Source organism: Eleutherodactylus coqui, chromosome 1 (genome assembly GCF_035609145.1).
Source record: "Eleutherodactylus coqui strain aEleCoq1 chromosome 1, aEleCoq1.hap1, whole genome shotgun sequence".
Taxonomy (NCBI): domain Eukaryota; kingdom Metazoa; phylum Chordata; class Amphibia; order Anura; family Eleutherodactylidae; genus Eleutherodactylus; species Eleutherodactylus coqui.
The window spans coordinates 450,837,085-450,849,657 of NC_089837.1; the positions used below are offsets into that span (position 1 = coordinate 450,837,085).

The following is a 12,573-nucleotide window of genomic DNA, read 5'->3' on the forward strand; positions in this document are numbered from 1 at the left end:
AGTAGGGCTTATATTTCAAGCATCCTCAAAAAGCCTGAAAAATCATTTTGCATCCTCAAAAATTCTGGAAAATCATGCTATGTCTTATTTTCAGGGTGTGTGTTATTTTCAGGGAAACAGGGTAGGAACGTTGGGGAATTTTCCTATTGATGACCAATCATCAGGAGGTACGCCACTGGGGAACCCAGCCAATCAGTTGATACCTTGGCCCGTTTTTAGTAAAGACTGCGTTGGAAGCAGATAGTGCTGTCAACAATGCAGAGCCCAGTTTGGAACTACAGGCACAGCTCCTATTGAATTCAATGGGAGCTGGGCCTGTACTACCAAAGCAGGCTATTGCAGTATGGACCATCTGCTTCCAGTACTGTCTGTACTGACAGTGAACTCAGATATCAGCTGATTGGCATTGGATCCAGAGTGGAAGACCCCTGCCGATAAACTATTGATGACCCATACTGAGCATAGATCAGCAACTGGAAAATTCCCAAAAGTTCCGGACAACTTCTTTAAGTGTTTATGGAATATTTTGTGCTTATGCCATTTATGTTAAAATCGAGAATGCTGCCTTAAAAAGATAGCCACATGACATCACCTAGAACCAGCAATTTGCAACAACATAACTGTTGATATGTTGTATACAAAATCAAGAACGACGTATATAAAGTTGGGAATAAAGGCTTTACTGTACAAGGTCCTCATTAACCCCATGACCAGGACAGGCTTTCAGATCCAGAAGAACTCATTTCCATCACCTTTAATGTCTTCTAGGAAAGCTACTAATGAGCAACCCACATCCAGGTCCTCCTGCCAAACAAAAGTCATGAGCCATACTTATCCACTGAGCCAAATTGTGCATTTGTATAAAAGAGAAGGTCATCTTGTTACTCGCTGCCCTGATTTGTGTATAGACTGTGCTGTTCAGATTTTCTCAGAAGCTCGCATGGTAAAACATGAAATAATAACCCTTCCTTCTCGATGGTCTATTTATGTTAGATGTAATGTATAATGACCTTTTTAGCTAAAGTACCCTTTGATTCTCTGAAATATGTATATAGTAAAATACTGCAATTTGCTCCAGTTGTGGAAACATTAAAGTGTAACTTTCAATTAGCCCTGATATATTACTCTCCGGGCATGTAAATGATTGGAAGCAAAGTCAACTCGAAAGGTTTGAGAAAACATGCCCCAAAATAGTCCATTGTGCCCATGAAGTCAGAGGCTAATAACCTGAGATTGGAGGTTGCTCATGAGAGGCAGGTACATAGGGTGTCAACGGCAGATGGAGTGGAATGGGCAACACTTTGATCTCAAGTAAGATGTATTCGGCTTTTTCAGGAATAATTTATATCATCTGTTAGGTAGGTTTCATGCAAAAAAGTGCTACAACTTTCAAATATACTTTATATTCCCAAATGGCGACTCCGGCAGATCAACTATTGATGGATGACCTATCCTATGGATAGGTCATCAATAGCATTTGTGCCTGAATAACCCCTTTAAATGGTCACCATGCTTTGCAAAACTTGAGCTTATGTGATATCCAGTTATCATTTATCGGTGCCAGCCACCGACCTCCTTCATCTCCTTCCAGCAACCATGATACCCATCTTGCTACCTCTATCCCCAGCCAATGCGCTCAGCTTTTCTGACCCCTGCCAATTCATGACAGTTCCTGCCATAGTTTAGGCTCCCTTTTCCACGAGATGATTAATCCGTCTCTCTAGTGTGCAAAGGTGTTTGATCTTCTGACTGTTCTCCTGGTTTTGATCCGTGCCTGTCTCGCCCAGCTTTTCCTTACTCGTTGAAGTTTGCACTGCCTGCTCCCTGACTTTCTGCCTGTTTCTCGGGTACTCAACAATTCCACCTGTCCTGATCTTGGCTGTATTCCTCAACTATGTCTCTGTCTACACCGTCCAGTACCCCTTTACAGTAAATCTGACCAAGTGGTGTCAGCGGCCTCTTAAATGAGACTATTTCTGGAGTAGCGATATGGAGTTCCCTGCAGCAACCACCATATCCCATTTAGTGTGGTTAAAGGGTGAAAACCATGGACCCCCAGGTTCAGCTTTTGGATTTGTCAGTCTAGCCCTAAGAAAAATCGATGTAGAGGTGCAGCAGATCCACATCGGCTACCTTGACACCAATGTAATAACTAGCAAAACTGCAAATCATGTTATTTACCTAAACCTATGTTTTTTGGGCTGAAAAATTACTCTAAAGTGCTGACTACTTGAGGGCTCTCTTCTAATATACTGTCGGCTGCCTATTGTCAAATAATACCCAGTTTGAGACACCAAGATGGAACACAGAAAAAGAAGGGTTGGCTGCTGTCTCGTGCTGCTTATAGAGCTCTATGGAGAGGGGGAGAGAGAGACTGATAGACTAATAGTAAGTGATTTACTACCACTGATATCACATCTACACTTCTCACTACTGCTGTATAATATCTTTCATGATGCTGTTATGTCACTGTGTGTACTGTAGGCAGTTAGGGAACAGAATCTGCTATTTTATTTATGTGCAATGTGTAGAAGAATCTCTACCCACCAGCTCAGAGAAAAAGAAAAATTAGAGACCCAGCCTGCAGAGGTGAAAAGTAGTGATACATGCAGGAATCAAGTCATATAATGGACAGAAATAGAGTTATAGCAGCTTCTTCTGAAGGGTGACCTGAAAGTGCAGCTAAATTCTTCAGCTATATTTATAATTTGGTACAATGTATCAGTGCATGAAAAGTGCAACCTGACGTTCAGGTTATAGAACACATGAAGTATAGCCCGGACTGGATACAATTATAGCAAACCCTTAGCTGTGAGAAGTAGGCAGTCTGTTTTGGTTTACAAATTGTTGTCCCACTAATATCATTGTCACTACTAACTTACTAGAACTATGTTTTTGGTTGTTTCAGCGACAGAAAAAGGATGTCTGTGATCGTCCGAACACCGTCAGGACATCTGAGACTCTACTGTAAAGGAGCAGTGAGTATTTCTGCTTTGCTACTTATTGTATATTAGGATTTTCCTTATGGTATATAGATAACTGTAAGGATAAGTATCGGAATATCTATATTCATACCCCTATAGAGTGCTGAATAAATACAATGGCGTATCTCATTATAGTCCAGTTATCATTGGTTGAAGTTGCGAGCCATCTTTGAGATAAGCCTCTCTTGTTCCTGTGACATTTTCTCTTCTTGTCATTGTTATCGTAGATATATCATAGAACTGCTGGACCATATAGTAACAAATTAAAGGCTATGGACACCTTGGGGTGGCGGGGGGGGGGGGATTTATTTTTCACTTAAACGCTTGCATTTTGGCTGACGATAATTTTTGCAATAGGGATTAATTAAAATATTTGTACCATTTGCCTTATGTAGGCTCTACAGCATATATTGGAGTATATAGACACTGCTGTCTAAAGGTGCGTTTAGATAAAACAATTATCGTAAAAAAAAAACAAAATGCTGGATCGTTTCAATTTGAAAACATAAACACGGCTAACGATTGAACGATGATTTATTTGCTTATTATTCATCATTCACTTCATCAGACATGAAAATCATTGTTGGCTCATTTGCTAATTGTTCATTTTAAATACCGATCGTTCAGTCATTCTCATTTACTGGTATAGTGTAAAAGGACCCTGAAGGCCCCTTTACATGGAGCGATGATCCATCAAAAATCGCTAAAAAGCAATCGTTTGAGCGATCATCGTTGCGTCTAAACGCACTTTTCTGGCACTGCTAGCTGATCATTATATTCTGTCCAACCTAAAAACCGTCCTTCAGCCTTATCAGCAGTTCTCTACGGGGAGTGCTGATAGCATTGTTTCCTGCTGGAGAACAAAGGAACTGAAAGCAGATAAGAGGCCTCGGGCTATTAACTGCATTCAGCTAAGGCTTCATTTGCACACTTAATTGCTCTTAAGTAGCTAAGTAGCTACTTAATAGTTAATGCAAAATGATCGATCAAAGCTGTCACTCACACTGTCGCTCCGTGTAAATGGGCCTTAGGGCCACCCTCATACTCATTGCTTTAAACAAGCGCTCAGCGCGGTGTTTCAAGTGCCTGGCTAAACGCTGTACAACGCCTCCATAGATTTCAATGGGGCTTTGCAGACTAGCCTTCGAACTCAGGGTTTTTAACACTGTGATTTTTGAACGCTGTCTGCTCTATTCTTGTGTGTTCAAGCGCTTTTTAATGCACCTCGTCACCCATTACAATGACGTGGTAACAACGTATCATTCCATGTAAACAGGTAGGCATTCACTTATGGACAACTGCCTGCTTACTGTGACCGGAGGCAGGCGGGAATGATTTCCGCTCTCTCCGCCTTCATTCATTTAGCGATGCGCGTTCCTGTGTAAGAGCACAGGAGAGATTATCGCTGGGACGGCCTGACGGGCATCTGCTGCCCGACAGATCATTCTGTGTAAAAGCATCCTTTGGCCACCGGCACACAAACGGATTTACATAGCGGAATTCTTCGGATCCGCAGCAAATACCATTCATAGCATGCTATGGGAAATTGATTCTTCCTGCACTCTGTTGCGGAAACCTATTGCAGTTTCCGCGAGCGGAAGAAAAATCGCAGCATGCTCTATTTTCATGTGTCCACACGGACGGCTTCCATTGCGTCCCGTCCACAATTACCATTGTGGATTAGTTGCGAGTACCCACATTATCGCCTAATGATGGCGCAGGAAAGATAAACATTTTTTTTTTAAATCTGTATTGCAGCGAGCCGCAGACTTGCGCAGTACAGATTCGAAGAATCGATTTCCCATAGCATGCTATGAACGGCATTTGCTGCGGATCCATGGTGCGGATACCAACCGTGGATTCCGCAATTCAAATCCGTTCGTATCTGATGGCGGCTTGCAGTAGCCATCTGCAGTAAAGAGAAAAGAAGAAATGACCGGTACACGGGGATGCTGACTGCTGTCGGGGTCAGATCCCGCTACAGGCTCCTGCATGCTGAATCGGACCCATTTCAGCCCTTATCTCTTTTCTTATCTGCTAACTTTTAACCACAACAAAAGTTTATCTTTGCCGTGTTCATAAATTAGCTGATAAGAAGGTGCAGGAGAGGAGAGAGCAGAGGGAAGCCAACCCCTCAGTCCAGCCGCACTGGCCGATCTTCTATTGAAACTCAGACTATATATAGTGATAAGCAGAAGTAATAGAAAATAAAAGAGGCACATTTTTTAATCAAAATATATTGTAATAGTGATTGTCAGCCCAAAATATACGTCTTTAAGTTAAAAAAAAATTGCCCGCAAAGGTGTCCACGGCATTTAAATCTTTAATTTTCCTTTTAGCAGTAGATAAAGGGAAGCTGAAATCTGATTGGTTGTCATGAACATGGAGTCTTCTCATGTGAACACAAACACAGAAGTGTATTTGGGGTTATCATTAGGTTATACCGTATAGTGATAAGGATGCATTTAATATAAGAGAGAGAATGGTGCTCGGTTGATCCAAGGAGATTATCTGACCACTGTGTGCCGTCACAAAGGATTTTTTTTACCTTATGAGACAAAATTGGCTACAATCGTCTTGATTTATTTTTTGGGGGGGGTTACCTAGACTTGGGTCCTTTTTCGACCTATGATGGAAGTGATGCATACTGTAGCTCAATCCATTACACTGCAGTCCACAGCGGGATTTTGTCTTGCTTATATCTGCGCCTCAGGCCTCATTCACATGAGTGTTTTATCACAGATATTTTGCCGCGATAAAACGCCATTTGAAAATCGCGACCATCTGAAGCATTGGATTCCAATGCATTTGTGCAGATGGGCGATTTTCCCGTGCGTAAAATCGACCAGCCGGAAGACATAGCGCATACGATGCGCATTCCGGCCAGCAATGATAGGACTTGTCCTATTTTCTGTGGGAATATGCCAGCTATTTTCATAGACTCCTATGAGAGCCCTCAGAAAAGGGAAGGGGGAAGGAATTTAGCAACGCTAGTCGCTGATAAACTCCCTCCCCGTTCCCTTGCCAGCAGCTCCCATAGGCTGAGGAGGGAGGGGAAATAAATTTAGTATGGCAAGCACTGCTAAAGTCCCTCCCCTTGCCGACAGCTACCATAGGCTGGCAAGGGAAGGAATTTAGCGTGGTAAGTGCTGCTGAAGTCCCTCCCTCTTTCCTTGCCGGCAGCTCCCATAGGCTTCTATGGGAGCTTCTATTGCCGCTATCAGCCAGCAAGGGGAGGGGGAGAGACTTTAGCAGGGCTAAGGTCTCTCCCCTCGGCCCATGGAATATACGCCACAGTCCAGCCGTGTGAACGGGTGAGAAAACAGAAGATTTAGCCATGAGTTGGTTACGGCTTTCTCCCATGCATGCGATTTTCGGCTAACGGTGTGGGCGGCCGAAAATCACAGCGCCTGTGTGAAGGGGCCCTAAGCAAGGGATTATGTAGCTGTGGGTTCCTACCCACTTGGATTTTTTTAACGCAATTGTCAATGGGACTTTCTAACATAAAAACGCATCGCAAATTTGTGCTTTGCGATTTTTGTGCGATGCGTTTTTAATAGAGATGAGCGAGTATACTCGCTAAGGCACATTACTCGAGCGAGTAGTGCCTTAGCCGAGTAGCTCCCCGCTCGTCTCTAAAGATTCGGGGGCCGGCGCCGGTGAGAGGTGAGTTGCGGCGGGGAGCAGGGGGGAAGGGGGGAGGAGAGAGGGAGATCTCCCTGCTCTCCCCCACTGCTCCCCGCCCCCGCCGGCCCCCACATCTTTAGGAATGAGCAGGGAGATACTCGGCTAAGGCACTACTCGCTCGAGTATTGTGCCTAACGAGTTGCTCCCCGCTCGTCTCTAAAAATTCGGGGGCCAGCGCCGGTGACAGGTGAGTTACGGCGGGGAGCAGGGGGTAGCGGGGGGGAGGGAGAGAGGGAGAGAGAGATCTCCCCTCCGTTCCTCCCCGCTCTCCCCCGCCGCTCCCCGCTGGCCCCCCCCGAATCTTTAGAGATGAGCGGGGAGATACTCGGCTAAGGCACTATTCGCTCGAGTAATGTGCCTTAGCGAGTATACTCGCTCATCTCTAGTTTTTAACATTAGAAAGTCCCATTGACAAGCGCGTTAAAAAACACAGCGATATCGCATCATTAAAAAAACGCAAGTAGGTAGGAGCCCTAACACAAATACAATTTTAATAAATATATCATATTAATTAGTGCACAATTAAAGAAAATCAAATGTTGGGTGGACATTCACTTTAACGTGAGTGCGAGACGTATTTATAGATCTATTTTAGTATATGGAATAGGAGTTATCTTTATTTTTCTCTACTGATGTTTTGTGAGCTTAACATTGTCCTAATGAGTAAAAATGTTGTGATTTGGTTAATTCCGCAGTGAGTAAGAATGGGCTGTTCTAGAGAGTGTTATAATGTAAAATTAACATGACATCAAATAATAAAAATAATGGAGGCTCCAGGGAAGGTTTGTAAACGTGTTTCCCAGAAATTAGACCGCAAAATCCAACCTGCCCATTCCATCCCAATTGTACCACACCACAGAGCATTGCATTACACTTACTCACTGTGCCGCAGAGGGTTCCTTTAGGTGATTTACTACATGATTGGTTTAAGCACTTTTTCAGAACGGCCTCTGGTTACAAAAATCATCTACGTTAATTTGGGAATAAAAAGTATATTGAGTTTGGAGACCTGGTTCCTATAGATAAGTGGTGGGAAACTGAGCTTCTAATTGTGATCTCATGTCCAGAAGTTGTTGCTGTTGTAGAATTTCTGAAGACTTGCTCAGTATTAGTCACATTGTGCAATAAAGAAGTAACAAGGGAACTGCAAAATGGATCAAGATGAAAGTAAATGATCGTTACATTTGGGGTTTCTCTTACACTATGTTCACATTTGTGTTTAACCCCATTGAGTGATCCGGCCAAGTTTTCTGTCACGTTTGACATGAAGAATGAAAAAAGTTTAGTACGGTGTTAGCTAGTAGAGCGAAATGTGATTGTTCTCAGTAAGAGAAACCAAGTGTCAGGACTCGGGGTCCGGGAAACTGGAAGTCCCTAAAAAACCCGCAACCCCTGTCCCTACCTACTTGCCCCCCTGGGCTAAGCCCCAGGGCGACAACTGGGCGACGGTCCCTACAATCACTAAGGCAGGGGAATACTGGGACTAACAAACGGACAGACACTGGAACAAACAACAGCAAGGGAAGTCAGACAATCCGGGTCGGTAGCGAGAGGGTACGCGGTCAAGAGGGTCAGGCAAAGGCAACATCAGGTCCAAAAGCAGAGAGTCAATATCAGGAGTCAAAACACAAAGTACGCTGGTGTAGCAGGAAGACCAAACGAACACTGGCACTGGCACTGGTCTGCAGACACAAGCAGGTTTAAATGCTGTCAGAGCTCCCGCCCCAGCAGCTGATTGGGGCGGGGAGTCTGACAGCGGCTGAGTGCACTGAGCAGCACTGGGGAACCCGCCCCAGCCCTGCAGGAGGCAGGAAAGGAGACACATGCCTGGTTGCCATAATACCGAGGACGCGATGTGGGGCAACACCCACCACGTCTGAGTGGGGTCTCCCATTTGGGATTCTTAGTGTAAGACAGTGACTGACAAAGTGCTGGAGGGTGGATACGTGCCACCGAGCGGCCTGGGCTCGGTGGAGGAAGCCAGCATTTCTGTGTCAGTAATGCTATGTTACTGACACATTGTAGTTTTGTAAGTGGCTCCAAGCCGCATAGTCCGGGCCGGCTTTCCGGGAGTGGTCGAAGTGAAGGGTGGGATGGCCACTCCCACGTACCAAGTGAGGCTGGTACCAGGCCTTATAAAGCCTGGGCCTGCGAGTCAGAGAGAGAGAGGGAGAGCATCTGGCTGAGAGCGTCTGGCTGAGAGCCAGAGAGAGGGCGTCTGGCTGAGAGCCAGAGAGAGGGCTCTGTGGAGCAAGGAGCCCGGCTAGCCCAGCGTGTGGGCTGAGAGAGCCAAAAGGCGAGGTTGACAGGGTGACGCCCCTAACCTCAACACCCAGGAGGGTGTGGTGAGACCTCCACAGGTCTGAGGACCGGACTGGCTGTGTGCAGCAAGCAAGAAGTATTCTGACAGTGAGTAGTCAGGAACAAGCAGATGTACAGTGAGTGCTCAGACGAGCAGGTGTTTATTTCCGTTTTGGTTTTGTTTCTGCTGCAATAAACCCAGGCAAACCCTGGACTAAAGAACGTTGTTGCCCGGTGTCACTGTCTCTGGCCATGGATGCCCACGCTGCTACTGCCCTAAACGCTAATCCCTTACATTAGTCATTAAGTTGTTTTTACGTGGGCGGACAGATGTAGACTGAAAAACATTGACACGTGCAGTTCATCTGAATGCAAGGACAGTCCATTTCTAGCGGCTTAGTTGATAACATACTTGTACACCAAGCCCCTCATGAGATTGTGTTTGTGATGTCAGCGAAAGTGCAGTGGATTTAACAACGTGGTCATAAGATCATAATCCCAATCAGCTACCTGGCACATATTTTGAATAGTCAGTCAATTACAAAGTTGCTTCATGTAATATAATTAAGGGAATAAACACAGTTTTTTAGGGTCCAAGACAACCCCTTTGAACATGCTTTTAAAGAATTTTTGATTTTCAATGGCATGCTCTGTTAGAAGAAAATCCTGAAGTTTTTACACTGACCAATAAGCCTAATAATAGGCTCACACTTCCTGTTCTATAGCGAAAAGTTTTCATCTGTCTCCTTATTATCATCACAGGCAGGATTACAATGATAGATACCATTCATGATTGGGGATAAACACAGCTCACCTCCTCCCCCTTCCTGCATAGGTCACAGAACATGTCTATACCATTCTTCCATAGACATCAATGAATTCCCTCTTGTCTATTGTGTGAATGGCCCACCACTTTTGTTGTGAAGCATCTCTCTGAATGCAGTTAACTGCAGCTTAGGCAAAATGGCCTAAAACATAATTTTGTACAGACAATAGAGTTAAAAAAAATCTGCCATCAGAAAATGAAAACTGATTGGAAAAATTGAATATGATTCACTATCCGGTTTTAAACCGTAAAAAGTATATACAGGTGGTACATTTTGTGCTAGAGACTTTAAGCAACTTGCCCACATAAGCAAGAAAACTTTAAGCAAGTTGCTCACCTAATAGGCCATATGGCTACTCCCAGCCATACATAAGGAATAGACAGTGTTTATACCTCTGTATACTGTGTGTAGTCTGTAGTTACATAGTAACTGTCTGTAGTCCTTCCAATTTGTGCCTTGTAGTCTTCTACCTTTGGCTTCTTATACAAGACGTTACTTCATGCAGTCATATTACCTCCAATTGGATTAATTTCTCTGGCTGCCTGAGCCTATGTTGGCATGCAAAGTTTAAAGGGTTTTTCCAGAAGTAAAATATTGATGATTTATCCTCAGAATAGACTATCAGTAGCTGATTGAAAGGGGTCTGCCGTTTGGGACCCCTGCCAATCAGCTGTCTACAGTGTCCACAGTGCTCACCCAACTGGCCACTTCACTGTGTACCAGACACAGTGCTGTATACTTCATAGCGGGTGTGCCTGCTATAGTAGCTCATTCCCATTCACTTGAAATGTCCATTACCTTGGACTTGTTTTCACCTTTTTTCCACTTTCCTTTCTATATCCCTGTAGTAGACTTGGACCCGCAATCAATCCTATGATTGCTCATATAATACACTGCAGTACTTCTGTATTACAGCATATTATCTTTTACACTAATAATCATGGCTGGCCTAGAGGCTACTGTCTACCCTCCATGATTGTATTGCAGAGGGCTGATGATGGGACAAAGGGAGTTGCCTCCCTCTGTTAACATGTCATGGTCAACAAGAAATTATTGGCCGGGTTCCCAGGTTCAGAGTTATTTCTGATCCCAGCTATTGCAACAGGACCTAGGCTGTCAGGTACAGCCGGCTCCTGAACTTGCACCATTAATATGACGTAAATGCATGGCATTGCACATTATAGCGCTTCCGCCTATTGCGTAAATATCCACCATGGGGTGGAAAGAGTTTATACCCACAGCTTGTCAATTTATGGATTTTCACCCCAGATTTCACCCCTTTACATGACCAGGGTGAAATTTAGCGCAAAATCGGATTTTGCAGCGAAATCTGAATTTACATCTCCAGTGGACCTACCCATTGTCTCAGTATAGTATTAAAAAAAATACAGACATGCTAACGTTGCAGTCTGATATCAGATACAAAACAGAGGTTGCAGACCCCTAATAAAAATGAGTCAACCTATATGCACAAGCACACATTGACATTCGTCACTATTAAAGTATGAACCTTCATTGTTTTCTTGCAGAGGATGAAAATCCACCTCCGTCATGTGATGGGCATACAGCTCAGTACAGTGCAGTTATCATAGCTGCATCTTGTAACGAGCCACGCACTTCTGCATCCATCACGTGACCCGGACACATTTTCATCCTCTCACACTATATAGTAAATGTTCCAATTCATTGACGGTCAACAGAGATCTTAAAACCCAGAGGAATTTCAAATAATTGCAACTTTTCATTCTACACAGAATAAGTTTTATTTGCTAAAATCGGAATTGTGGAGTCGATTTCCATAAAGTCTCAGTCTCTTTTAACTATTAACCCGTTGAAAACCAAGTGCTGTGAAACATACGGCAAGGGTTTGACCCTTTCCAGTCCACTGTCTGACGTCTGAAGACATTATGATTTAAGGCTGTACAGCTCTGATGTTAGAAGACGTCCGTCAGGGCTCTCTTACTGTATATTGCCAGCCTCTCTTCTGTCAGAGCCTATCCAACGTCTTACCTCATGCAGTACTGGCTTTAGCCAGCAGATAGCGCCGTTGTATAACGACAGAAAAAGGGTAAACCCCCTAGGAAAACAAGGATACAAATTGGATTGGAAAGGGTTAAAGTTCCTGCAGTCTAGCTGGAGCAGGCCAGGTGATCGGCTGTTATACAGCCAAGAACCCCAAGGAAGGGACAGAAGGGGTTTATAACCATTTCTATGTTCTCTTTTGCAGTCCATATAATGCTCAATGAGTGAATAGAAGAAGCAGCAGCACCATGTCCTCTATTGGACCTGGTGATCACATGATTGCTAGCTACTCCCGTCATGGTACAGCTGCTAGGTCTTAACAGCCCAGCTCTGCCAGGGACTAATGTCACCATAGGGGAATGTTTTCACCTGTAACTGGGGCTCCTACAGATGCTCCAGTTACAGTGGAAAAGTGTGAAATAAAAAAATGACATTGTGAATATCCCCAGAGCTCTTATATGATGTTAATAAAATATATACAGCGGTAATTAAAACATTATGGGATAAAATACAATATTACAAAAAGAAAAAAAAAAGCACCCACGCCAACCTAAATAGTCGCCATAGCTGCCCTGTAAATCAAAATTATACTAATTATATATCAAAACCTCAAACAGAATGGGGAACCCATTCCTATACTTTATTTTAGTATTGATATACTAATTTAAAAAAATAAAGAACTATAGATTTAGAAGAATTTTTTTTTTACTTTTTTTTGTACATTACCCGTAATAAAACAAAAAAAGAAAAAG

General features: G+C 43.7%; 1 protein-coding gene across 1 annotated transcript in view; it reads left to right on the forward strand.

Annotated features, from left to right (window-relative positions):
• Nucleotides 1-12,573, forward strand: part of ATP8A2 (ATPase phospholipid transporting 8A2) — a 565,764-nt gene that overhangs the window by 155,170 nt on the left and 398,021 nt on the right. The window contains exon 21 of the mRNA XM_066588982.1: nt 2,909-2,978. Within this exon, the coding sequence (XP_066445079.1) occupies nt 2,909-2,978 (70 nt within the window). The remainder of the gene's footprint in view (nt 1-2,908; nt 2,979-12,573) is intronic.